This window comes from Canis lupus, chromosome 20 (genome assembly GCF_003254725.2).
Source record: "Canis lupus dingo isolate Sandy chromosome 20, ASM325472v2, whole genome shotgun sequence".
Classification (NCBI taxonomy): domain Eukaryota; kingdom Metazoa; phylum Chordata; class Mammalia; order Carnivora; family Canidae; genus Canis; species Canis lupus.
Genome location: NC_064262.1, coordinates 44,164,338 through 44,191,811, shown reverse-complemented (window position 1 = coordinate 44,191,811; position 27,474 = coordinate 44,164,338). Strand labels below are relative to the sequence as shown.

General features: G+C 45.3%; 1 protein-coding gene across 1 annotated transcript in view; it reads right to left on the bottom strand.

Moving 5' to 3' along the window:
- SUGP1 (SURP and G-patch domain containing 1) overlaps positions 1-27,474 on the bottom strand; it is a 31,696-nt gene that overhangs the window by 1,485 nt on the left and 2,737 nt on the right. The window contains exons 3-11 of the mRNA XM_025458178.3: positions 23,749-23,849; positions 21,763-21,963; positions 19,559-19,682; positions 19,132-19,232; positions 18,071-18,194; positions 8,847-9,202; positions 1,880-1,986; positions 828-1,005; positions 352-458 (exon numbers count right to left, since the gene is read on the bottom strand). Of these exons, the coding sequence (XP_025313963.1) occupies positions 352-458; positions 828-1,005; positions 1,880-1,986; positions 8,847-9,202; positions 18,071-18,194; positions 19,132-19,232; positions 19,559-19,682; positions 21,763-21,963; positions 23,749-23,849 (1,399 nt within the window). The remainder of the gene's footprint in view (positions 1-351; positions 459-827; positions 1,006-1,879; positions 1,987-8,846; positions 9,203-18,070; positions 18,195-19,131; positions 19,233-19,558; positions 19,683-21,762; positions 21,964-23,748; positions 23,850-27,474) is intronic.

Here is a 27,474-nt window from a genome sequence, read left to right as displayed (position 1 = left end):
AAGTTCTTCTTCTGGAGAACCCAGTCCATGGGGGCTTCTGCCTGAGGAATGCTTTGCCTATAAACTGCACTTAATTGGCTCCACTGAAAGCAGAATTTCCTTGAAGGCTTGGGAACTGTTTCTAAAGCGGCAGCTGAGCTGCTTTTTGCTAAATCCCTCCACAGACGGTGTCTATCATCAACAGATGCCTCCTGGGCAAGAGGGCCCAGCTTATCCTGTGAACGAGGGGGGCCTTGAGGCTGCCTCAGGCGCCTGCCTCGTGAGGCTAACAGGAGGAGCTGGGCCACTTGAGTGGCTGCCTACTGGACAGCCCACAGCAGGGGTTGGTGCCTGGAGACCCTCCCAGCTCACCTTCAGGGCCTTGAAGGTTTCCATGAACTTCTCCAGCTCATCTGGTGGCAGGAAATCTCCAATAAAGTGCTTGCCACGGCCCATCTTTGTCAGCTGCTCGGCCCACTCTGCCCAGAGAAGCAGGAAAAGTGAGAGAGGAAGAGGGTGGCCCCCCAACACAGATATGAATCCTGGGAGGGTGCAGGGAGTCGTAGGAGAATGAGGGGGAGACCCTGACCCAAAACCCTGCTCCTACAGGCAGCCCTGCTAAGTGCCATGTTCAAACAGCAGTGAACACTTAGAGAACCACTCTTTTCCAAAGAGGAAACAGAGACAGAGAAGCCAAGTCTCTTGCTCAAGGCCATACAAGTTGGGCAGGTGGTGCCTCCAGGTGCCTTTCCAAGCAGGTGAGTGAGGCTTCCTGAGCCTGTGGTGCAGAGGGCATGGCCTCACCCAGGTACCCTCTCACTCCACCCACAAGGTGCTCCTTGGTATACCCCGAGTCTTGTCCATCTCCATGCGCCGCAGCTGGTGTTCCCAAGTGCCCAGCTCACTGTCCACCTCCTCATCACTGTCGTAACCATGCTGATGCTGCTGCAGGGCCTTCTCCCACAAGAGCTGCATGTCCTGCATCGCACGCTTGTGCTGCATGATCATGTCATACATCTGCTGCATCTGTGGGCGGCACATACCAGTGAGCAATGCCACGTACCACATGTGCAAGGGGCTGGCCCCTTTGCCTTACCTATGCGTGTCAGGTGCCCTCATCCTTCCCGCTTTCTGCCCTCCCTAGGACAGACACATGAGCAAGGCTTGGAGCAAGTGCTCAAGAAGATACAAAGTCTTGTTTCAGCGCATGCCCTGGGTTCTTTGAATCCCTGTGCTGAGCAAGGAGAACTCTTCTCTGTTTTCACCCAGTCTGGCCTGGAGCACAGCATGTCCTGGATACCCTTGTTATGGACCAAATGAGGGTACCGCAGGCCCCTGACCACGGAAGGGTTGAGGCTGAGGTGGCACAGCTACCAGCCTGAAGGTGATGACTGGGGTGAGCTGTCCTCAAGGACCAACAGACGGATACCTGTAGTTCCCCAGGAAAGCAGCAGAGAAGCAAAGCAAGCTCTCACTCCAACACAGCCCAACATCAAATGAGTATATGTCACATGGTTCAGGGCACCCAGTGCTAGCCAGGCCTATCCTGTACCGGATGTTGGAGGATAGTGGACAGAAAACTAAAATGGAGCCTACCTAGTCAGGAATAGCCCACAATTGCGTTGGGTGGGGTGCAGCTGCAGAGCACCAGCCTAGGGACTGCCCAGGCAGTGTGAGAAGGCCTCAACTCTGGGTTCAATGCAGGCTGGGGAAGGCCTTTGGGAGGTGGGATGGGGCCGACAGGGACATGCCTGCCCAAGGACCTCTCCCCTGAAATGGATCCACTCAATGCAGAGAAGCTCAGAAAGAATATGACATGACCGTGGAACTGTGAGACGAGGCAGGGGACAATACTCCACCAGCCCCTCTGGAGCCTGTCTGCTCTACCCCACAGACTTACCTCCTGTTGCTCCTTCAGCTGCTTCTTCTGGGCATCTGACAGCTCCGTGACACCCACCAGACCTACAGGCTTCCCTTTCTCATAGCCAAGCCCCTTGAGGTCCTGAACTGGAAATAAGACACAGGCTGGTCAGCAACAGATGCACGGGTCCAGACCGGCTCCTGCATGTGGCACAGAGCCCATGCGCTGACAACACCTGAAGCACACAGCACACATGCCAGAGCCCTCACATCACAACAGTTGTTATTCCTGTCACATGATGACCCTGAGGGCCTTACTGTGCTATATCTCGTGCACCCAGTTTCACCCTCACGTGACCTCTCCACGCACGCTCTATACCCCCATGTTGCAGATGCCAACATCAGAACTTTGAGGTCCAGGGCCTCACTCAAGGTCACATGTCTGATGGGTGACAAGACAGAGACATGAAAGTAGAAATAAGCATGTGCCTGTGTGCGTGCATTCACACATGGACTCTTGGAAATAAGCCCTTCAGGGAAAAGAAACGCAGCATAGACACACAAGAGTTCAGAGTCTGGCATAAGACTCAGCTGTGTAGCTGTTAGCTCCTTCCGGGGAGGCAGCCGACCATCCTCAAAGCAACTGACATTTAAATTGGCATCAGTTTTGGAGCTTGACTGGAGCCAGCAACACTAATGCACATGAAGATGCTGTGACAGCCCCATCTGGGTGGCGGAAACCACCACCCCTCAGGCAGTAGCTTCCTGGGAGAGAAGTTGGGCAGACGGAGGTACAGAGGAGAGGCCCTTCTGGCATGTGCAAAGAGCTAGGTCCTCCCACCACACTAGGGCTGGGGATTCACCCCCAAGAACCACCCACAAGTGCTCCCTGACCCCAAGTTTATATCCTAATACCTTCCTGAAAGGTCTGTGTGGGAGCCTTGTGAACAGGGCAAGAGAGTCAAGGTCTGAGCAGTCCACTCTGTGCCTGGACATTGCCCACTGTCCCTCTCCTTGGGCCTTTTTACCAGCAAGCAAGCAGGTAGGGGCTGCTCACACTCTCCCAGGGATGACATGGGCCAGTGGCATTTAAACCTGGATGCGAGCCTTTAGAGCCTATGCCTGTACACTAGACCACAGGGGAGGCTTCCTCACCAGCTAGGAGCTGGGGCCAGGCCTCAGAGACAGAATCACGAATCACGACATGGACGCATCAGAGCAGCACGCAAGGCTGAGCACCCTCCATTACAGCAGGCACCAGAGTTCAGCACTTGGTGGCAATCTGACATGAAGCACCCTCAATCCTGGGGATACCTGCTACCTAGAACCCCAGGGTGTAGGAGAATCTTCACTAGCTTACTCCTTGGATTGAAAGACCACCTTCAGAGCTGGACGGGCAAGGCCAATGGGCAAAACTGATGGGCAAGGCTGACAGGCCAGCCATGTGACTTGGGTGAGCTGCCTTCCCTCTCGGCCCATCCTTGCAAAACAAATGTAGTGTCAGCACCAGGGCACCTATGACTCCTCTATGCTTGTCTGTCCAGGGGTGAGGGAGGCTGAGAGGGTTCAGACTGCAGCACAGGCTGAGTGGAGGACAGTAAGCTAGATGCCCGCAGATAGTCTCTGTCACCTGTTCTCACCTGCAGAATGGGACGACAATAGACTCCCTAACCTGGTGGGTTTGTGTTAGAAAAGGAGAAATGAGACCATACATTGGCCATCTCTGAAATTGTCAAGTAGGCAGATATTGGAGTGGACTGTGCAAAACTGACTGTGGCAATCATGGTACTTATCATCATGTATTTCCTGAGCTTTCTATGACAAGAATGGATCCAAGCACTTTAAAGCTTAAAGGAGATAACAGGATCCATGTAGATGCTATCTACAAGAGACTCGCTTTAGATACAAAGTCACAAATAAGTTGAAAGTGAAAGGACAGAAAAATGTACTTCATTTAAACAGTAACCAAGAGGGGGATGGGATGGTCATACAAGTGTCAGACAAAATAGACTTCCAGTCAAAAAAGATTACAAGAGACAAAGAAAGAATTTCTATATTGATAAAAAACTTGAATTAGAAAGAAGATAAAACAAATATATACCAAAAATGGACAAAACTGAAGGGAAAAATAAACAGTTCTACGATACTAATTAGAGACTTCAATACCCCATTTTTAATAAGGGACAGGATATTTAGATAGAAAATCAATAAGGATGGAGTGCCTGGGTGGCTCAGTGGGTTAAGCATCTGCCTTCTGCTTAGGTCATGATCCTAGGGCCCTGGGATCCAACCCTGTGTCAGGCTCCCTCCCAGGAGTCTGCTCATCGAGGAGTCTGCTTCTCCCTCTCCCCTCTACTCATGCTGTCTCTTGCTTTCTCTCTCTCAAATAAATAAAATCTTTTAAAAAAAAAGTCAATAAGGATATAGAAGATTAAACACCATAACTAATGAGACCTAACAGATGTATATAGAACATGCAACCCAACAATAGCAGAATATAGTCTTCTCAAGTGCACAGGGAACATTCTCCAGGACAGATTACATGTTAGGCTACAAAATGAGTTTCAATAAATTTTTTTTTAAGATTTTATTTATTTGAGAGAGAGCGCATGAGCAGGGAAGAGGAGAGGGAGGGGGAGAGAGGGAGAAGCAGACTGCTCAATGAACAGGGAGCCTGATGCGGGACTCAATCCCAGGGCCCTGGGATCATGACCTGAGCTGAAGGCAGATGCCCAACTGACTGAGCCACCCAGGTGCCCCAAGTTTTAGTAGATTTTAAAAGACTGAAATCATAATCTTTTCTGATCACAATGGAATGAAACTAGAAATCATTAACAGGAGGAAAACTGAAAAGCTCACAAATATGTGGAAATTAAACCGCACACTCTTAAACAATCAATAGATTAAAAAGGAAATCACCAAGAGAGATTAGAAAATATTTAAGAGGTGAATGAACATGAAAGCAGAAGACACCAAAACTTACAGGATGGAGCAAAAGCAGTGCTACAAGAGAAATATATAGCTATAATCACACACATTAAGAAAGAATTATCTCCAATCAATAACCCAACTATACACCTTAAAGAACTGAAAAAGAAAACTAATTCCAGAGCTAGCAGAGGGAAGGAAATAAAGATTTGGGAAGTGGAGAATAGAAATATAATAGAGAAAATCCACAAAACCAAAACTTGGGTTTTTTTAAAAGATAACAAAATTGACATACCTTTAGGCAGACTTCCTAAGGAAAAAAAAAAGACTCACTAAAATCAGAAATGAAAGAGAGAATATTACTAATGAAATTATAGAAGTAAAAAGAGATCATAAAAGATACTTTGAATACCTGTTTAAGCCAACAAGTTGGATAATCTAGATGAAGTGAACCAATTCCTAGAAACATATAAGCTATCGATGCTAACTCAAGAACAAAGAGAAATTCTGAATAAACTTATAGCGAGTAAAGAGATTATTGAATCAGTAATCAAAAATCTCCCAACACAGAAAAGTCCAAAACCAGATGGCATTACTGGTGAATTCTACCAACCAACCATTCATTGATTCATTTATTTATTTTTAAAAATTTTGTTTATTTATTCATGAGAGACACAGAAAGAGAGGCAGAGACACAGGCAGAGGGAGGAGAAACAGGCTCCATGCAAGGAGCCTGATGTGGGACTTGATCCCAGGAATCCTGGGTCACACCCTGAGCCAAAGGCAGACGCTCAACCACTGAGCCACCCAGGCGTCCCTACCAACCATTTAAAAGAACAATTAATGCTAATAATTGTTCCAAAAAATTGAAGGGAGTATTTCCTAACTCATTCCATAACACTAGTATTACCCTGATACCAAAAGCAAAGACACCACAAGAAAACTACAGACCAACATTCCTTATGAATATAGATGCCAACAAACTGAATACAGTAGCATGTTAAAAGGATTATTCACCATGACCAAGTGAGATTTATCCCAGAAATGCAAGGGTTGTTTAAATAGAGTTCTGGTACCAATTCCAATGTGTGGGTGTGTTGGGGGGATGCAGCGGAAGGTCCCCCACACCAACGAGCAATTTTCAGACACCTGCTGAGTATCCAATAATTCAACTCAGTTCTGACACTATCCACCAGGAGGTAGTAGCATCAGATTCCATGGGTTAAGGTATCAGTCTTATAAGACTGCTCCCCTCCCCAGCCAACTTCAGCTGCCAACTGCAAGCCAAAGTCATCACCTATGCTTCTGACTGGCTATAGATCAGAGGTTCCAATGATCCCCTCCTGGGTTCAATTAATTTGAGACTGGCTCACAGAACTCAGAAAAACATTTTACTTACCAGATTACTGCTTTACTTATAAAAGGATATAAGTTAGGAAAGCCAGATGGAAAAGATGCCCTGGGAAGGTATGGGGAAAGTGCCCAGAGTTTCTATGCTCTGAGCATGCCACTCTCCCTAAACCTCCACACCATCACCAAACTGGAAGCTCTCTGAGGCCTGTCTCTTTGGGTATTTATGGAGGGTTCAGTGCATAGGAATGATTGGTGAAATCACTAGCCACCGTTGACTGATTCAACCTCCAGCCCCTCTCCCTTCCCTGGAAATTAAAGTATGGGAAAATTCCAACCTTCTATTCATGGTTGGTTCCCCTGGCAACCAGCCCCCATTCTTAGGTGCTTTCCAAAAGTCACCTCAGTAACATAAACCCAGTTGTGGTGGAAAGGGGCTTATTATAAAATAACAAGACCCCCATTTCACCTTTATGGCTCTGAAGCATTTTCATGAACTGAGGACGGAGACCAAATAATACAACAAAAGATGCTCCCATTGCTCTTATCACTCAGGAAATTCCAAGGGTTTTAGGAGGAACTGTGAGCCAGGAACTGTGAACAAAGACCAAATACATATGAGAAATATTACTTTGGTCATCTGAATGGCCAAATATGTATTTCTTATAAACCACAATATCACATGGGTCAATATAAGAAAATTAACCAATGTAATACACCACATTAATAGACTGAAGGAAAAAACCCATCCAATCATTTCAACTGATATGGAAAAAGCATGTGACAAAATCCAATACCCTTCAATGATAAAAGTATTCAATAAACTAAGAACAGAAAAGAACTTCCTCAACATAATAAAGGCCATATATAAAAACACACACCTAACATCATATCATAGTGAAAGACCGAAAACATTCCACCTAAGATCAGAACTAGGGGAGGATGCCCATTTTCCCCACCTCTATTCAACTTAGCACTAGAAGTGCTAACTAGAGAAATTAGGTAAGAAAAAGAAATGAGGCATCCCACTTGGAAAGCAAGAAATAAAATTATCTCTATTTGCAGATGACATGATCATAATTATACATATAGGAAAGCCTAAAGAATCCATCAAAAGATTGTCAGAGCTAACAAGTGAATTCAGCAAATTTAGAGGATCCAACATCAACACACAAAAATCAGTTGTATTTCTATATATTACCAACCAACAATCCTAAATGAAAATTTAAAAATTTATTGCTGTTTACAATAGCATCAAAAAAAAAAAATCACTTAGGAGCAAATTTAACCATGTAAGAACACATACAATAAAAACTATAAATCATGTTGAAAGAAATTAAAGAAGACCTAAATAAACGGAAAGATATCCTGTGTTCCCAGTCTGGAAGACTGGTTATTGTTGTAAGGAAGACTTAAATATTGCTATCAAGTCCATAAGGCCCAAAGCGATCTACAGACTCAATGCAATCCCTATCAAAATCCCAACAGTGTTTTTGCAGAAATGGAGAAGCCCACCTGAAAACGCAAGACCCTCAATAGCCAAGCTTGAAAAAGAAGAACAAAGTTCGAAGACTCACTCCCAATTTCAAAACTTACTACAAAGTTACAGTAAGCAAATAGTTGGTACTGACCTAAAGACAGACACTGTTACCAGTGTAACAGAATAGAGAGCCGGGAAATAAACCCTTATATCTAAGGATAATTGAGTTTAGACAAGGCTGTCAAGACCATTCAATGGGGAAAGAAAAGTCTCTTTAACAAAAAGAATCCAGGAAAACCAATCTCCACATGCAAGAGAATAAAGTTGGATCCTTACTTATATCATATATAAAAATTGCCTCAAAATAGATCAAAGTCCCAAAACTATAAAAAACTTAGAACACAGGGGCAAATCTTCATGACCTTGAATTTAACTATGGTTTCATAAATGAAACCAAAAGCACAGGCAACAAAAACAAATTGAACTTTGATGAAATTTAAAACTTCTGTGCATCAAAGGACACTATTAAGAGAGTAAAAAGACAATCCATAGAATGAGAAGATATATTTGCAAACTATGTATCTGAATAGCGGGTTAATATCCAGAATATATAAAGAACAACTCCTACAACTCAACAACAAAAAGACAATTGTCTTAAGCTATCACTAATTTAAAAGTGAGCAAAGAACGAAAACACATTTTTCCATATAAGCTATACAAATGACCAATTAGCACATGAAAAGATGCTCAACACCATCGCACATTAGGAAAGTGCAATTCAAAACTACAACGTGACTTCACTTCATAACTGCTGGGATGGTTATCATAAAAAGGTATGGATGTGGAGAAATGGGAACCCTTGTGCACCGCTGGTGGGACTATCAAATGGTACAGGTGCTGTAGAAGAGTTTGGCAGTTCCTCAAAAAGTTAAACAGAATTATCGCAAGACCCAGTGATTCCGCTTCTAGGTATAGACCTAAGAGAATCAAAATCAAGGATTCAAATAGTACTTGCAGACCAATGTTCACAGCAGCATTATTTACAGTTGCCAAAAGGTGGAAACAATCCACATGTCCATCAACCGATGAATGGATAAAGTGTAGTCCATCCATAAAATAGAATATTATTCAGCCATAAGAAGGAATGAAATTCTGACACATGCTATAGCACAGGTGAACCTTGGAAACATTATCTCAGTGAAAGAAGCCAGATTGTCCTGACAGAGGTGGGGGAAGGGGTTCAGCCCACCTGACAGAGGTGAGGGAGAGGCGTCTACATCCCTCTGTACCAGCTCGGCGGGTGGGAGTTCCACCTTGTCCTCTTCAGGCCCCCACCGGCTCTTTCGCTTCTTTTTCACAGTGGCTGTGGTGGCTGGCTTCCCAGGGATGGTTGGAGCTGGAGTGACTGCGGGCGAGGGGGCAGATGAGGCAGGGCAGGCAGCAGCTGGGGGCAAGGACCCCGATGGGGTCTCAGGAGGGGATTTGCGTTTCAGGCTGAGGTCAGGTGCCATGAGAGTGCCTGTGGGGCCAGCCTTAGCTTTCCGGAACTCCTCCAGCTTCTGGCGGTAGTATTTGTACCCTTGGCTGTTGGGTTCGTATAGAAAGCTGCAAAGGAGAGGGGGAGGGGGGCACATTGTCAGCTGGGCCCAAGCCCCCTGCCTGATTCTGGGCAGGAGCAGCTTGGGCCTTGTGCACATGTGCCCAGGTTAGCCAGGGTCATATAAGGGTTGAGATCTCCATCACAACATCCTGCATTTCCAGGCTTCAGTAGCTGCTGGCTCTGATGGCCCAAACTTGAGGAACAGTGTAACATGCTCACAGCTTGTTACCATGCCATTCCTGTGAGCCACTGGCCATTCCAAGTCCCTACACCATCTCTATCAGGCACTCCTCCTTCAAAGGAAAAGTGGTGGCTCTGTCAGACCTTCCCCAGGCTCTGCAGGGCTTCTTCCCCTGTTGCTCTAGATGAGCACACCAGTGCCTTCAAATCAAGAAATCCTGAGTTGGGAGAGACACCTAATGCCACAAAGGGCAGGATTTGCCTTAAACCTGACAGCTTGGCACATCTATGCTTCTCTCTGATGTATCCTTGAGAGGCATAAATAGCAAATGAAGCCAAAACAGAAACAATGAACATTGGAATGGACAGGGACTAGACTCCAACTGGGCAAAAGCCCCCAATTCATTGGAAGTCCAGGGTCCCCTTGGTGTCCACTTACCAATCCTACTCCCAAGTCTGAAGCAGGTGGCGCTGGCTTCAGAGCTGGCAGAAACTATGGCTCCCTCTGCACCTGCCTGGAACCTCTCAGATTATGCATGTCTTGAACTGACAGTCCCACCTCTGGGGTCCACATCAGAGGGAAGAGGCACAGCTCAGCTCCATGAAGCAAAACTTGTGTACAGCATGGGCTATACAGCTCTTGACAAGAAGGGGCTAGACCTGCACTCATGAACTTGGAGGTTCCAGTCACAGCGTAATGCTCTGCTATAAAAGCAGTGTGCTTGAGGTGCCTGTGTGGCTCAGTCAGTTGGGCAACTACCTTCGGCTCAGGTCACGATCCCAGGGTTCTGGGATTCCAGCCCCATGTTGGGAGCCCTGCTTAGCGGGAAGACTTTTTCTCCCTCTGCCTCTCCTCCCACTTGTGCTCATTCTCTCTCTCACTCTCAAATGAGTAAGTAAAATCTTAAAAAAAAAAAAAAAAAAAAAGCAATGTGCAGGCTCAGGGATGTGGTAAATTCTTTTCGTACAAGAAAGATAGCAGAAAGAAACCCCAGCTCTACTAACGTTGGTACCTAAGGTGGGATAGAAAGACAAGGAGATGGTGGCATCTCTATACTCCTTCATACTTCTTTGCCCTAGAGATAGACAACGTGAACAGTTCTACTTCTATTAAAGAAATTAAGTGGGACGCCTGGCTAGTTAAGTCAGTAGAGCATGTGACTCTTGATCTTGGGGTAGTGGGTTTGAGCCCCATGTTGGGTGTAGAAATTACTTAAAAATATTATAAAAAAAGAAAGAGAAAGAAAGGAAGGAAGGAAGGAAGGAAGGAAGGAAGGAAGGAAGGAAGGAAGGAAGGAAAAGAAAAAGAAAAAGAAAAAGAAAAGAAAAGAAATTAAGTAAGTAATAACCATTCAAAAACAGAAAGCAGGACAGCCCCGGTGGCGCAGCGGTTTAGCGCCGCCTGCAGCCCGGGGTTTGATCCTGGGGACCCTGGATCAAGTCCCACGTCAGGCTCCCTGCATGGAGCCTGCTTCTCCCTCTGCCTGTGCCTCTGATCCCCCCTCTCTCTGTGTCTCTATGAATAAATGAATAAAATCTTAAAAAAAAAAACAAAAAACAGAAAGCAGTAGGCCTACAGGAGTTCACTGGTGAATTCTACCAAACATTTAAGGAAGAAATGGTATCAACTCTCTACAATCAATCCCTTTCACAGGATAGAAGAAAAAATACTTCCTAGCTTATCCAATTACCCTAATACCAAAACCAAATATATCACAAAAAAACTACAGACCAGTATCTCTTACAAACATAGATGTAAAAATTCTTAACCAAATATTAGCAAACCGAATCCACAAATGTGTAAGAATTATCGGGGGACAGAGGGACAGACAAAATACATGAAGTTTAAGAGGTACAAACTTCCAGTCATAAGTCATGGGGATGAAAAATACTGCATAGGAAATACGGTCAAAAATAACTTTGTGCGGTAACATGTGGGAACTTCTGTGAGCATTTTGTGATGTATGTAATTGTTTGTTGTTGTTGTTTTTTTTAAAGATTTTATTTATTTATTCATGAGAGACACAGAGAGAGGCGGAGAGATACATAACTCTATGTTATGTATCAACTATACTTCAATTAAAAAAATTTTTTTTAAAGATTTATTTATGATAGACATAGAGAGAGAGAGGCAGAGACACAGGAGAGGGAGAAGCAGGCTCCATGCCAGGAGCCTGACATGGGACTCGATCCCGGGACTCCAGGATCGTGCCCTGGGCCAAAGGCAGGCGCTAAACTGCTGAGCCACCCAGGGATCCCTAAATTTTTTTTAAATTTTAAAAAACTACACACAGTGAAGTTTATTCCAGGTATGCAAAACTGATTTAACATTAAAAAAAAAAAAGTAATCCATCACATCAAGCTAAAGAAAGATCATGCAATTATACTGAGAGCTGCAGAAAAAGCCTTTGACAAAACCCAACACCCATTCATGATAAAAACACTCAGTAAACTAGAAACATAAGAAAACTTTCTCAACTTGATAAAGAGTATCTAACAAAAAATCCTACAGCTAACATCAAACTAATAGTGAGAAACTAGAAGTTTTCCCACTAGGAATGGAAACAAGGTCAGAATATCCCACCCCACCAATAAGTTTTAACACTAGTACATGTACTAGAAGTCTTAGCTAATGCAGTAAGAAAAGGAAAGAGCAAGCACACTGACTGAGGAAGAAATAAAACTTTGTTCACAAATAACATGATCATCTATGTAGAAAAAAATTGATTAAAAAACTCCTGGAACTGGGGGATCCCTGGGTGGCTCAGCAGTTTGGTGTCTTCCTTTGGCCCAGGGCTTGATCCTGGAGTCCCGGGATTGGGTCCCAAATTGGGCTCCCTTCATGGAGCCTGCTTCTCCCTCTACCTATATCTCTGCCTCTCTCTCTCTCTCTGTGACTATCATAAATAAATAAAAATTAAAAAAATAAAAAATAAAAAATAAAATACGAACAAATTCTATGAGGAAAACTATACAACTCTGACGAATGCATTCAAAGAACTAGGGGATCCTTGGGTGGCGCAGCAGTTTGGCGCCTGCCTTTGGCCCAGGGCGCGATCCTGGAGACCCGGGATCGAATCCCACATCGGGCTTCCGGTGCATGGAGCCTGCTTCTCCCTCTGCCTGTGTCTCTGCCTCTCTCTCTTTCTCTCTCTGTGACTATCATAAATAAATAAAAAAAAAAAAATTAAAAAATTAAAAAAAAAAAAAAAAAAAAAAAAAAAAAAAAAAAAAGAACTAAATAGGGGATCCCTGGGTAGCTCGGCAGTTTAGCGCCTGCTTCTCCCTCTGCCTGTGTCTCTGCCTCTCTCTCTCTCTTTCATAAAATCTTTAAAAAAAAAAAAAAAAAAAAAAACAACCCAAAAACAAAGAACTAAATAACTGGAAAGATATTCCTTAATCATAGATAGGAAAACTCAATATTGTCAAGATGTTGTTTTTTTCCTTTTTTAAAAAAAGATTTTATTTATTTGAGAGAGAGAAACAGCGACAGAGATAATGAGAGCATGAGTAGGGAGGAGAAGGAGGAGCAGGCTCCATGCTGAGCAGGGAGCCCGACATGGGGTTTGATCCCAGCATCCTGGGACCATGACCTGAGCCAAAAGTAGGTGCTCAACTAACTGAGCCACCCAGGCGCCCGGATGTTGCTTCTTTCCAACTTGATTTATAGATTCATTGCCATCTGAATCAAAATCCCAACAAACTCTTTTGTGGATATTGACAAACTGATTCTAAAACTTACATAGGGACAAAAGACCCAGAATAGCCAAAACAATATTGACTGAGAACAATTTTAGAAGACGGACATGACTAGATTTCAAGGCTTACTGTAAACTACAGTATCAAGGCAGGGTAGTTTAGTGAAAGAATAGAGAAACAGATCAATAGAACAAAGGGCCCAGAAAAAAACCCATATAAACATGGCAACTGATCTTTGACAAAGGAGCAAAGGCAGTCCAATGGAGCAGATTCTTTTCAAGGGGAATTGGATATCCCCCCCCACACACACACAAAGGATCTAGACACAGACCTCACACCCTTTACAAAACTTAACTAATAATGGATCATAGACTTACATGTAAAACGTAAGACCATAAAACTCCAAGAAGATAACACAGAAGAAAACCAGATGACCTCATAAATGGTGATGACTTTTTAGATACATTCAAGGCACAATCATGAAAAAAATTGATAAGCTTCACTTCATTAAAATTTAAAACTCGCGGGGGCAGCCCGGGTGGCTCAGTGGTTTGTTTGTTTGTTTATTTATTTATTTATTTATTTATTTATTTATTTATTTATTTATATTTTTATTTTTTTTGGCTCAGTGGTTTAGCACTGCCTTCAGTCCAGGGCCTGATCCTGGAGACCCGGGATTGAGTCCCACGTCAGGCTTCCTGCATGGAGCCTGCTTCTCCTTCTGCCTGTGTCTCTGCCTCTCTCTCTGTGTGACTCTCATGAATAAATAAATAAAATCTTTAAAAAAAATAAAATAATAAAATAAAACTCCGGGATGCCTGGGTGGCTCAGCAGTTGAGCGTCTGCCTTCGGCTCAGGGCGTGATCCTGAAGTCCTGGCATCAAGTCCCACATCAGGCTCCTTGTGTGGAGCCTGCTTCTCCCTTTGCCTGTGTCTCTACCTCTCTCTGTCTCTCATGAATAAATAAATAAAATCTTTAAAAAATTTTTTTAAAACTTCTGCTCTGCAAAAGACACTATCAAGAGAAGACACACCACTGACTGACAGGTAATATTTGCAAAAGGCACATTTAGTAAAGCACTGTGATCCAAAATATACAAAGAACTCTTAAAACTCAACAATAAGAAAAAAGACCAATTAAAAAATGAGCTGATGATTTTAACCTACACCTCACCAAAGAAGATACACAGATGGCAAATAAGCATATGAGAAAATGTTCCACATCATATGTCATCAAGAAAATGCAAATTAAAACACCAAGATACCACTACACATGTATTAGAATGGCCAAAATCCAGAACACTGAGAACATCAAATGTTGGCGAGCATGTGGAGCAACAGGAACTCTCACTCACTGCAGAGGGAAAAGCAAATGACACAGCCACTTTGGAAGACAGTTTGGCAGTTTCTTACAAAACTAAACATACCATGCAATCCAGCAATCATGTTTCTTGGTATTTACCCAAGAGTTGAAAACTTATGTCCACACAAAAACCTGCACACAGATGTTTATACCAGTTTCCTTCACAAATGCCAAAATTTGGAAGCAACCAAGATGTCCTACTGTAGCTAAATGGATAAACAAACTGTGGGACATCGAGACAATGGAATATTATTCAGTGCTAAAAAGAAATGAACTGTCAAGCCATATAAAGATACAGAAGAATCAGTCTTAAATGCATATTACCAAGCAAAAAAAGCCTATCTGAAAAGACTACATACTACACGGCTCTAATTACATAACATTTTGGAAAAGGCAAACTGTGGAATCAGGAAAAAAAAATCAGTGGTTGCCAGGAGTTAGTGAGGAAGAAGGAAAGAATATGTGGAATATGAGTGATTTTAGGGCAAGGAGAATACTCTGTATAATGCCATAATGATGGATACATGTCATTGTACATTTGTTCAAACTCACAGAATATACAACACCAAGAGCAAATCCCAGAGTAAACTATGGACTTTGGGTGATTATGACATATTAATGTAGGTTCATCAGTTATACTAGTCTTGTGGGGAATGTTAATAATAGGGGAGGCTGTACAAATGTAGAGGCAGGGAAGGGCATGTGAGAAATCTCTGTATAAATTCCCTTCAATTTTGCTGTGAACCTACAAGTGCCCTAAAAAAATGACACCTTAAAAAAAGTTAAGAGACAAAAGAAAAAAAACATTTTCAAAGATGGAAGAGAACCGTTGGCTGGATTTGAAAAAAAGATGCTTAGTAACCAGAAAGAGACTAATATGGATTTAAGAAGAGCCAAGTTGAGGGACCTGCCCGCTGAGGTAGGTGGGCAGCTCCTGATAGGGAGGTTTTCTCTAGGCTCACAGACCCTAGCCTTGTCTTAGCTGCTGGTTTGCACTGGGTCTCCTCCAAGTTGCCTTAAGAGGCAGCATCCAAGAGCTCCCCATGGGTCTGTGATGGGGGAGGGATTAACAGCTGCCATCACACATGGGCTCTGGGCAAGAGTGCAAAGGATTCTATAGCAAAGACACCCTTGGGTAGGAGTGATCCTGTCCCAGGTTAACCAAAGTTGACACTGTGGTGTCTTTTATTCCAGTCTTTTTTTCAGCATAGATTTATCTGAACAAAGTTCTGATTCTATTTTCTGTATTTTTATTTTAAAGATTTTTTAACTTGACAACATAAGGCTTTCCTGTTAGAATGGCATGGAGTGTGGTGATGAAGGCACCTCCTCCCACCGGTCTCCAAGCCTCAGTTTCCTCCCCCTTAAGAGGCCAGCAACAGGTCTTTGAAATGAACATGGCTCACCCAGGTGACTAACAGGTTAGAGTGGCTTGTTGTAGATGCTGTGCTTGCTGCTACAACCTTCATCTAAATGCCTTCTGATGGCCACGATTCCACTGAGGAGATGCAGTTATTAAGAATTTAGCCCACTGAGGCTGGACATTCAATTTGTGACTCATTTTTCAAGACTACAGATGACTGTATATAACATTATTTCTGGGGATGGCATCTCAGAAGTGGGATGACTGGTCAAAGAACGGGTGTTTCCAGTTTCTTTATAGATAAGCCATTGTTACAGATTGTTTCCTGAAACACAGAGCTGCTGGGGTGTGCCTGGCCCACATGAGGAATCAGGAGGCAGGGAAGGCCAAGAGAGGTAAATACCTGAGCTGCTCCTGTTACATTTGGTGGTGAAAAAGGTGGCCTCACACCTGACTCTATGTGGATATTAAACTAACCTTTGGCCATTTTCCCACCAAGCACCCCAGGCTCTGCCCTTGCCCTGGCACCCCTTCCTACTTCCCTCTGGCCTCCATCACAGTAGCACCCAATGAGCTGGGCATCCAATGAAGCCCCACAGAGGAACCAGAGCTGCCTGTGCTGAGCACATCTCTTAGTTCTGACCCCAGTGGAAAGGCTTGGCCAGAGCTGCTGGGCCCTGGACCTCTCTGACCAAGGAAAGCAGTCTGGGCTCACAACTCTAACAGAAATCCACAACCTTGCTCACTTTACCTGCCATAGATTTTTTACAGTCAGCTCTACTTATGATGAGTGAAGCTAGACTAAGTGTCCTTAAATAAACTTATTTAAGTAAATCGGTTTTAAAAAAAAGTGTGGTGACTTAAAGTAGACTATTACGTCAACTCTGGTTTGGGCGGTGCGGAGTGGCGGCTGATATCACAACCATGTGGTATCTTAGGGGATGTCTAGGCCAGGCAGACTGCTCTCTTGAACTCCAGACCCAAACACTCCATGGCCCCCACAAGGGCTCCTGGCTGCCCAGGCCGCACATGCACGGATGCCTGAACACCTCAGTAGCCCTCTTCCTGTCCTTGTCCACTGAGTCACTGAGCCTTGGCCCTCCCTCCCCTAGTTCCCATGGATCTATCAGCATCCCCCTCTCTAGTTGTTTCTCCTCTGCCTATCTGCCTTGACCTGGTGTGTCTGACCACCGGCACGACTGTGGCCAGTGACCTTGGAAGCAGAGCTTACCCCATCACTCTATGCAGACCCTCTCTAAAGGCTCTCCATGAACACCCACCCTCAGGGACCTGGTCCTGCCCTGGATCCAAGGCCCAGGGACACTGCACATTGATGCTCACCCTACACTCTAGTCACATTGGCATGGCACTTGATCTCTGCTGTTTCACTCTTGCTTCCTTTGTCCCGAGTCTCCAGTAGTATCTAGAGTCACTGAATCAACTAGCCGAGATTGTTGCTCCTGGACTTTTTGTTTTTTTGTTTTTGTTTTTGGACTTTTTGTTATACATGTCCTATTTCCCTACTTTCTGAGTCAGAACTTGTGTATTTGTGGCCAAAACAGTCTCAAAGGTACATCACCCCTACACTGAATTTGGCATCCACTTCATAAGCCCCTATGGTCCCTACCCAGCAGCAGTGATTGCCCAACTCCCACTCCAACCCCCAGCCCCCATGGAACCACCCCCAGCAAAAAGGAGGTGCTGAACCTACCCAACGAATGAACGGGTAAACACAGACCCAGCCTGAAGGGGCTGGGATGTGGCTCCAAGGCTGGAGACAGCAGGGAAGCCAGTCTGCTTGTCCCACACCCTCCATGGAACCTATATACAGGCTGAGAGTCCCCACTTTACAGAGCCTAAGGTACCACATTCCCACTTTCCTGCCACTCCCTCATTGGAAAGCTATGACCCTACAAATGCGCAAAGTGAGCAACAGTTCTGTGAGTTTCTGTGCCCAAGAGCCTGGCTCTCCTAGCCTAGGGCTGTCATCGCTGTTACAAAGGGAGTCTGAGGAGTCCAGGAGACTTTCTCTGTGAGGCATGTCGAAAACAAAAGACCCCAAGGCCCCTTGTGCCTGCCTCAGAGATAATTTGGGCTCTGACAAGTAGTTGTCCATGGGATGGCCAACCTGGGCTTAGGGATCAGAGCTCCTAGGCCCAACCGTGCCACCTTCTAACTGTGGGATGTTGAGCCTACTGGGAGTGGGGAATGGTGGTGCTGTGATCAGGGTGTGTGAGGGGTCATTTCTCTGTTTAGTTCCTCTCTTACCTGAATGCCTGGTTCTCGCGATTGTTCTGGAGAGCAATGGTTTCCACTTCTGGACCCCCGTCTGCTATGAACCTGGCTAACTTTTCTGCAAGGTTCTTGGCCTCTTCATCCTCTGGGGGTGAAACTTTAAGCAGGCTGTCAGTACTGAGCTCAACTCACCACACCCAACAGCCTAATTTCTGCTAAGAACCCCATGGGCAACAAGAGGGGTTTATTTTAGGAACAATGCAAAGAAAAACAGGCAAATGGGAATCAGATTACTGCACTGGGATCAAATACCAAAATCAATATTACAATATATCTTGAGCCCCTGACCCCACCCTGCACCTTGCCCCTGCTGCCCACTCCCATAGATCATAGAACGGAATATAAGAGGTCTGGATTCAGGCCAGAGGAGAGATGGGAGCCCCACCTCAGTCTTTCTGCCAGGGATTGCCTATCCAGGTCACACAGGGAAGTGGGCCTGGCCCTCTTCTCCTGGGGAGACAGTGAGGGCACAGGGTGGCAAGAGATAGACAAAACATACCAACCTCTGTGGCCTGTGTTTGGCCTAAACAATGATGCCCCTGCCACCCACTATAATCTGGCTGGGATTTTACTTCATGACGGCTGGAGACCAGCTAGCACCTCCCCCTCCCCTGATACTCATCCCACGAGGAGCTCACCAGCTAATCCCTTCTGTCCTCTACTCCCCTCCCCAACTGTCAGGCACATTTGTTTCTAGGTCCTCAGTGCCAGACAGGCAGCAGGAGTTCATTAATACTTACTTAAATGACCAAGAACCAATAGGCAACCACTCTAGAGATCCCTCTGCCCCCTATACATGCACAGAGCTGAGCTCTTGAACTTAACAATGACCTTGACCTTGACCCTCACATTCTTCCTCACCTCAGACCACTCATGAGGAGGGCAACCAGCATGACCCCAGTTGCCTAAGATGGCACAGACCTGGGCCACAGGCACCACCCCATGTATCACAGCCTCCCAGAACCCCGTCTCCACATGAAGTATGGGTTGTCCACATACCTCCCAAGAACGTCCCACCCCCTCCACCCACTTACCTTTCTGAGAGGATCCCTGCAACTTCTGTGCTTCCTTTCTTATCTCAGCCACCTTCTTTCTATAGTAGAGGAATTCTCTGCTATTCTTATCATGCAAAAACCTGGAGAGTTTCACAAAACAGAGGAAGGTGAACAGTGGGGATGGGCTAACCCAAGCAGCTTCTGAAGAACGTTGTACAAAAGCAAGCTGATGAGCAGAGACACCTCGATGAGGCCCAAGACTAAGTCTCTGCACCATACCGGAGCCCCTGTGACCTCTGGTGTGAGTTCGAAAGCACTTGGAAACTCGGAACAGTGCCTGGCCCGCGCGAGCAAGCACCCAGCCCCGACCAGCCTCAGTAACCAGTAAGGTTTTACAAGAATGCACATACTACTGTGTAACAAGAACATTAAGAAGTGGTGGCCTTCCCCTCCCAGAAATACTTACGAAAACGCCGGGTTATCCTTGTAGTTCTCCATAGCTACTTTTTCTAACTCGGGGCCTCCTTCTGCCACAAAGCGGGCCAATTTCTCTATCACTTTCCGAGTCTCGGCTCCCTCTGGGGGTGAAACTTTAAGGAGGCTGTCAGTACTGGGGTTCAACTCACACACCCCACAGTCAACAGGCACACTCTTTCTATGGACCACAACGACAGAGGGGTGGGGGAGAAGAGGGTGAAATGCGGGAGGTTGTCGGCTGTCCTGGGTCCAAGCACAAAGCACTGTGACGATAGGGGAGGCAGTCTAAACAGTCTTTGTGAGATGCACTGTGTGGGAGAGAAGTTTGTGACCCCCTAAGAGACCAAGTTGATCCCCAGGCGGGGAGGGAGATGTCAGAAAACATAGCCAGTCTCCTCCTTTTTAATGAAATGCTTAATTCTTTTATTTACCGGGGTTCAGTTTAACAAACTGGTTTCCTGTCACCCTTCAGAGATGACAAATTCCTTTTTAAAGCATCATCATTACAAACTCTGATTTGAACACATTGAGTTTCAATCCATTTTGAATGTATCAGATAGGTTTTGATCCATTGCAATTTATGTCATCACAGAAGTTCAATTGTCCCCTCTGTGGCTGGTAGAGCTTCTTCAAGCTGGCTCCTGAGGCCTGTATGCCTGATCCCAGGAGTCTCTGGCAGCCTCCTCATTATCTGCTGGGATAGGATGCTTCAGAATCATCTCCTACACTTCCTGACCAAACCTAGAACCAACCATTTCTCCAAGAAGTCTTGGTTTCCATGAGGGAGAAAGTGTGTTTTCAGACCACCATCTGGGTGCCGGGGTACTCACTGCAGCAGACTTAATCATTACCTCAGGGCCTTTACAGTGATAAGAACTATAAAAATATTCTTCTTGTATTTGTATTGGCCTCCCCTTTGATCTGCATGGAACTTGCTTTTGTATTTTATTGCTGGCCTATTCCTGAGGCATCTGCCAGGCAATTTACAGCTCATGTCCCTTTCATGAGCACTCTTGGGAGAAATTTCTCCCTGCCACCACCTAGAAATGTTCACTGCTCTCAGCAACAGGGCTAGACACTAAACCTGCAGCCAAACTTACTCCCCTTGTTGCTATGGCTGCCAGGAAGCTGGGGGATGGGAAGTCAGGAACCTGTGGCCTGAGGAGGACCCTCAAGAGGTTGCAGGGACTTTCTGTACCCACCTTTCCCCCTAGCCTTACACTCTTCCTGAGTGCCTGGCAATGACCCTGACCTGGTTGTCATTTACAGGTGCTTTTCTGAAGCCACATCAATAGCAGGGCACAACAGGCCTCAATGACCTTGAGACATTCGCTTCCCCCTTGTAAAGCATCACTTCCCAGTAGAGTACTGTCAGAACCGCCAGAATGCCTCAGGAAACAGCACCTTCTCTGGATCCATTGTTGCCCACTGATCTGCTCAGATGCATGGCCACAAGCCAGCACCCTCATTGAGAGTAGTAAGTCTGAAGGCTGTCAGAGCAGGACTATATGGTTACTTCAACCTGTCCTCACCAACAGGGTGATAGGACTGTGTCAGCCAGTCTGAGGCCGAGGTGGCCTAGGCCTCCACATGGTTCAGGAGGCACTGAGGCCTTGTTCTGAAGGTGGATGGAGTGAGACACAGTAGGAGTGCTGCCACCACCACCCTCCACCCTCCTACACTATAGGGCCTGGCTTTCCAAGAAAAATGACCATCTTTCCCCTGGACAGGATAGCATACCCTCCAACCTGTAGGCCTGTACGTCTGGCCCAAACCAGTGGGGACAATAAGTCACAATGGGAAGACGTGCTTCTGGTGCTCAGAGGGTTCAGAAAGTATGCACCCAGACAGGGGAGCCATGGAAGCTCTTCCTCTCATGTTGGGACAAGGAAAGACACAAGTGAATGCTTCTCTGAGAATGCCCCTGCCCTGGCTGGATACCAGACCATAAGGGTGGAGGATGGTTCCCACCGTTCCCAGGATGAAGTCCATAGCCCCTCCATACTTCCCTTTCACTGATCCCCATACCCTTTCTTCACTCCTCCGCCTCCCCCAGTGGGTCCCACACTGGCTCAGCCTGGAGGGCTGGTGGCCGCCTACCATGAGCCACACTTTCCCCACTGACCATGGGTCCCACCCATGTGGGGCCGGAGGGGAGATGGTCAAAGCAAGGTGGCAGCTCCCGCACCCTACCTTTGATCTCCAGCCACTGCTCGTAGTCTTCCTCCTCATCCTCATCAGGAGACTGGAAGACACTTGGGCGGCTGGCCACAGGCAGCTGCTTGGCATGCACATAGTTCTTCACCTGGCCTGGTGGGCTGCTGATGAGAGGGGGCCTCTTCCCGGTGCGAGGGAGTACTCGAGTGGGGGCACTGGGTGTGCTGGGTGGGGCATCTTGGGATGGAAGGAAAGACACCCATGCTCAAGGTCTGTGATGCACATTTCCCCATCTTCTCACCTAACACATATGCCATGAGAGTACTAGCTGAGTCCTTGGCTTCCAGCATGGTGACTGGCAGGGGGTGGGAACTCAGGATGCCATGCTCATTTTACAGAAGAGGAGACTAAGGCTCAGAGAAGAACAACTTGTCATAGTCACCCAGCTTGGACAAGAAAGGCTCGGCTTTGCAGGCAGCAGCTCCCTAACACCTGCGCCCAATGCCCAGGGATGTGCTAGCCCTTCTGGATAAGGCCCAAATCCCCACACCTGGCTTACAACCATTCCCTCTGTCAGTGGCAAGCTAGAGACAGCCTATTGGGGCTTTTCCAACATAGCTCCTGGCCTGAGATCCTGCAGTAAAGGGCTGATACAGTCCTTCCTCCCTCTCTGTGGGTGACTTTGGTCTTAGGTTAACTTTCTTAGCTGTTTTCTAGAAAAACTGACAAAGACTGAAGGTCAGTTGTTCTGCCAGCAACTTTTTTACATTAAAAGTAAGCTGACTGAGGGGCACCTGAATAGTTCAGTCAGTTAATCATCTGATTCTTGATATCAGCTAGGTCATGATCTCACAGTCTTGAGATCCATTGCTACTACATGCTCCCCACTCAGTGGGGAGTCTGCTTAAGAGTCAATCTTCCTCTGGGACGCTTAGATGGCTCAGTGGTTGAGCATCTGGCTTCAACTCAGGGCATGATTCCAGGTCCGGGGATTGAGTCCCACATTGGACTCCCTCTGTCTATGTCTCTGCTTCTCTCTCTCTCATGAATAAATAAAATCTTAAAAAAAAAAAAAAAAGATTCTAACTTCCTCTGCCCTTCCTTCCACTCCTACATATACATGCTCTAAAATAGACAAATTTTTTTAAAAAATTAACCAAACAGGTAAACTGCAACAACCATAGATTTGTGTGGGTTCCCTGTAGTGAGGGATTCTCACATCCTGCATGTCCCATGGGGCTCCTATGGGCCAGGTGGCCCTCCTATCTATGGATGGGGTCCCATCCCTCAAACCTAGCTGCTGCTCTAACCCACGCTGTGGTCCCACATCCCTGGTGTTGGTTTCTAACCCTTGAGGGAACTTCCCTAGAATAATCTGAAACTGGCCCTCGTAACTCAGAGAGCACTCCAGATTGGTAAGTAGCAGTTGTAACAAACAAAAGGAACTTATATATGAGCCTTGTTTTGGGCAGTAGCAAAATGAATGGATCCCCGTGCCTACCCACCAAATCGTAAAAATGTATGGAGATCTTAAGTGGGTTTGGTCACATATACACACAGATATTCTTAATACCACATCATTATCTCAAGGCTATGTGCCTGAAATAGCTTCTGGGAGAGGGAAAGACAAGGGGAAGCCCACATTTCAAGTACAGGGGAAGCGGTCAGAGGCCTCTGAGTGCCAGCCAGGGTCCAGCTCACTAGTCAACTAGCAGGGACATCTTTTCAATGACATTCCCCAACATCCAGGGCATGTTCAGTCATGCCCCTACCTCCCTGGATTGAAACCTAGCTTATTTGGCTCTGCTCCTATCAGGTAAGCACCTTGAAGGCTGGGTCAATGTGCTACTCCTGGCACTTACTCTAAGGACGAACAGAATTCATCCCAATGAATGTGGGGTGATAGGAATGAATCTGAGGCAGGACCTGCTATTTCTGTGATGCCCAGGGACCTCCAAAGGTGAGAGCCAGCAAGGTGAGCCTCAGCAGAGGGAAACTCAGAAAGCAGGTAACAGCACTCACCTGTACTGGTCTGTGCCTTCTGTAACTTCAAAAACTGCTGCAAGAAGCTGCCATCATTAGCAAACTTGTTGGAAACAGAAGAGTTGTGTGCATTCGCAATTCTAGACCCAAGACAGAGGACAGAGGGTGAGCCGTAAGAGGAGGGGCAGCGGTCTGCCTTGCCCATCTCTGACCCACCCACATCTACCCCAGCATTCTCACTTAGTGGAACCCAAAACCCTCCCCTAAAGATGTCTAGGGACTACTGAGCACACAGAGCAGCCTTCGTATTAAGATGGAATAATTTTGCTCTAATCAAAGAAATACTGTCTATATTGATGTTATTGTTACCTGCATATCGACCTTTCGGGTTCAAACAGTATCTGCCTTTCTCTCTCTCTCTCTCTCTCTCTGTGTTTCTCATGAATAAATAAATATAATCTTTAAAAAAATCTGTTGTACTGATCTAAAAATGGAAACGTCAACAAAGAGCACTAGTTTTATAAGATAAACACAGGACTTCCATAGGGCAAATGGAGCAGCCCTGTAGTTAAAATTTTAGAGATAAAGTAATAAAGTACAACACTAAATGAAAAACAAAGCAGGATATAAAACAAGAACTACAGGGGTGGTTAAGTGTCCAACTCTTGTTTTCTACTCAGGTTATGATCTCAAGGTTGTGAGACTGAGCCCCGCTTGGGGCTGTGCAATGAGTGTGGAGCCTGCTTGAATTCTCGCTCTCTACCCTCCCTTAATCTTCCCTTCAAAGAAAACCAAACAACTACAGTATGACCCTATTTATGTCAAAACATATCTGAATTAAACTGTTAGAAAAACCCATCAAAATGCAACCAGCACTGTCTCTGGGTTGCAAGGCTATAACTGATTTTGTTTTTTTTTTAAAGATTTTATTTATTTATTCATGAGAGAGAGAGAAAGAGAGGCAGAGACATAGGCAGAGGGAGAAGCAGGCCCCACGCAGGGAGCCCAACGTGGGACTCGATCCCGGATCTCCAGGATCAGGCCCTGGGCAGAAGGCAGAGCTAAATCACTGAGCCACCTGGGCTGCCCTGATTTTAGTTTTGCCTTGTTTTCCTCTCCTTTATTTTCCATGAAGTCTACCATATACATGTAAAGTTGTGTGTTTTTTTTTTTTTTTTAAGATTTATTTTTTAGAGAGAGAGAAGGAGAACATGTACATGCGTGAACACAGCAGAAAGGGGCAGAGGGAGCAGGAGAAAGTGTCTCACAACCTGAGATCACGACCTGAGCCAAAACCAAGAGTCGGATGCTCAACTGACTATACCACCCAGGTGCCCCTATAAAATATTTTTTTAATACCGAAGAGAAGGTTCTGATAACCAGCCTTTGCATTAAGTAAGTGTAGACTCTGGCAACCCTGGCCTTGTCCTCAAACTGTAAGTATCTCCCTCGAGAGGGGCAGAAAGAAGGTGAGGATAACCAAAGACAAGAAAGTGCTTCAGGGCAGCAGCAAGATAGCAAATGAATCCCACTTGAAAACCATCCATTAATAGATAGTAAAGGATATTATGCAGCCATTAAAAATGGCTTGATGAATACACAAACAAAATGGGGTCCATCCACACAATAGAATATTATTTCGCCATAAAAACGAATGAAATAAAAAAAAAAAAAAAAAGGAATGAAATCCTGGCACATGCTAAAAAGTGAACAACCTTCAAAGCATTATGTCAAGGAAAAGACGCCAAATACAAAAGGCTGAATGTTACATGAAATATCTAGGATAGGTTAGTCCACAAAGACAGTAAATTAGGGGCAGCCAGGGGCTGGGGAAGGAGGAAATAGGGAGTGAATGCAAATGGGTATTGGGTTTCCTTTTGGGATGATACAAATGTTCTAGAACTAGATAGTGGTGACGGTTGCATGAATATACCAAATGGCTGCTGTGAATATAACAAAAAAAAAAAAATCACAAAATTATACAGTTTAAAAAATTAATTTTGTGGCATAATAATTACATCTAAATAAGAATAAAACTTAAAATCTATGATGGAGCTAAAGAGTTCTAATGCAGGAACTGGAGGGTATTATGCTGAGTGAAATAAGTCAATCGGAGAAGGACAAACATTATATGGTCTCATTCATTTGGGGAATATACAAAATAGTGAAAGGGAATAAAGGAGAAAGGAGAAAAAATGAGTGGGAAATATCAGAAAGGGAGACAGAACATAAGAGACTCCTAACTGGGAAATGAACAAGGGGTTGTAGAAAGGGAGGTGGGTGGGGGTGACTGGGTGACGGGCACTGAGGGGGGGGGCACTTGATGGGATGAGCACTGGGTGTTATTCTATATGTCAGCAAATTGAACACCAATAAAAAATAACTTAAAAAACTTAAAAAAATAATAAAATATGTATATACTGAAAAAAAAAAAGAGTTCTAATGCAGGGAAAAGCTTTTCTTTTAAAAAGTTGAGGAGGGGATCCCTGGGTGGCGCAGCGGTTTGGCGCCTGCCTTTGGCCCAGGGCGCGATCCTGGAGACCCGGGATCAAGTCCCACGTTGGGCTCCCGGTGCATGGAGCCTGCTTCTCCCTCTGCCTGTGTCTCTGCCTCTCTCTCTCTCTCTATCATAAATAAATAAAAATTAAAAAAAAAAAAAAGTTGAGGGGGACATAGTACATGAAACTTATCACAACTTTGTTAAACAAAGCAAAGACATGCAAAGGGAATATAATAAAACAGTTATCTTGAGGCAACCTGAATGTTCATTTATTCAGTAAGAAATTCTAACACTTGTTGTTCTAGGCTTTTACTGTTAAGAAAATAACCTTAAAAAAAAAAAAAAAAAAAAAAAAAGAAAATAACCTTATTTTTGGGCAGCCCGGGTGGCTTAGCAGTTTAGCACCGCCTTCAGCCCAGGGTGTGATCCTGGAGACTCAGGATCAAGTCCCACATCAGGCTCCTTGCATGGAGCCTGCTTCTCCCTCTGCCTCTATCTCTGCCCCCCCCCTCTCTTTCTCTCTCTCCCTCTGCCTATATCTCTGCCTCTCTCTCTCTCTCTCTCTCTCTCTCTGTCTCTCATGAATAAATAAATAAAATCTTAAAAAAAAAAAAAGAAAAGAAAAGAAAAGAACCTTATTTTCAAAGCTACCTGTATTATGCACCCACTCACCTGATGCTCCCTTTCAGCTGCCTGATCCTGGTGCTAGCATCCAGCTGCTTCCAAGAGATATACTTGGAAGCACATCTACAGATCTCTCCCATTTTGTGCAAGGCTTTTCATAACCCTCAGGTGACAGCCCATGAGCACAGTGACTGACAGATCACTCCATATATAGTCCCCACATTCATGAATGCCTCGGAGATCCCAGGCTCCGGGTTTCCATAAAAATAAGCCCTAAGTCCTGCCCTCAATGAGATGCCACAGGTTCTTAGAAAAGGTGGGAGCTGGGACAGCTTTATAGAGGGTTTAACATATTTCATGCTTTAGACCCCAGAGGAAGGGGCCCACCTCTGTCAATCTCCAGCCTGAAATTCTTTGATCTTGTCATCCTAATCAGACCACCCCTGCTCAAAATTCTTGGGTGCCCTGAGCATTTCTCAGGACAGGCAGGAGGAAATTGTGCCTGATCTACCTCCTGCTTGGCTTTGAAACACCTTTGATCCAAACAGCTTGAGCCACCTGACACACAAGGGCTCTCTTCCCTTCCTGCCTTTTGCTAGATAGGACTTTCCCTGGTTCCTCAATGGGCTGGCTCTGAAAAC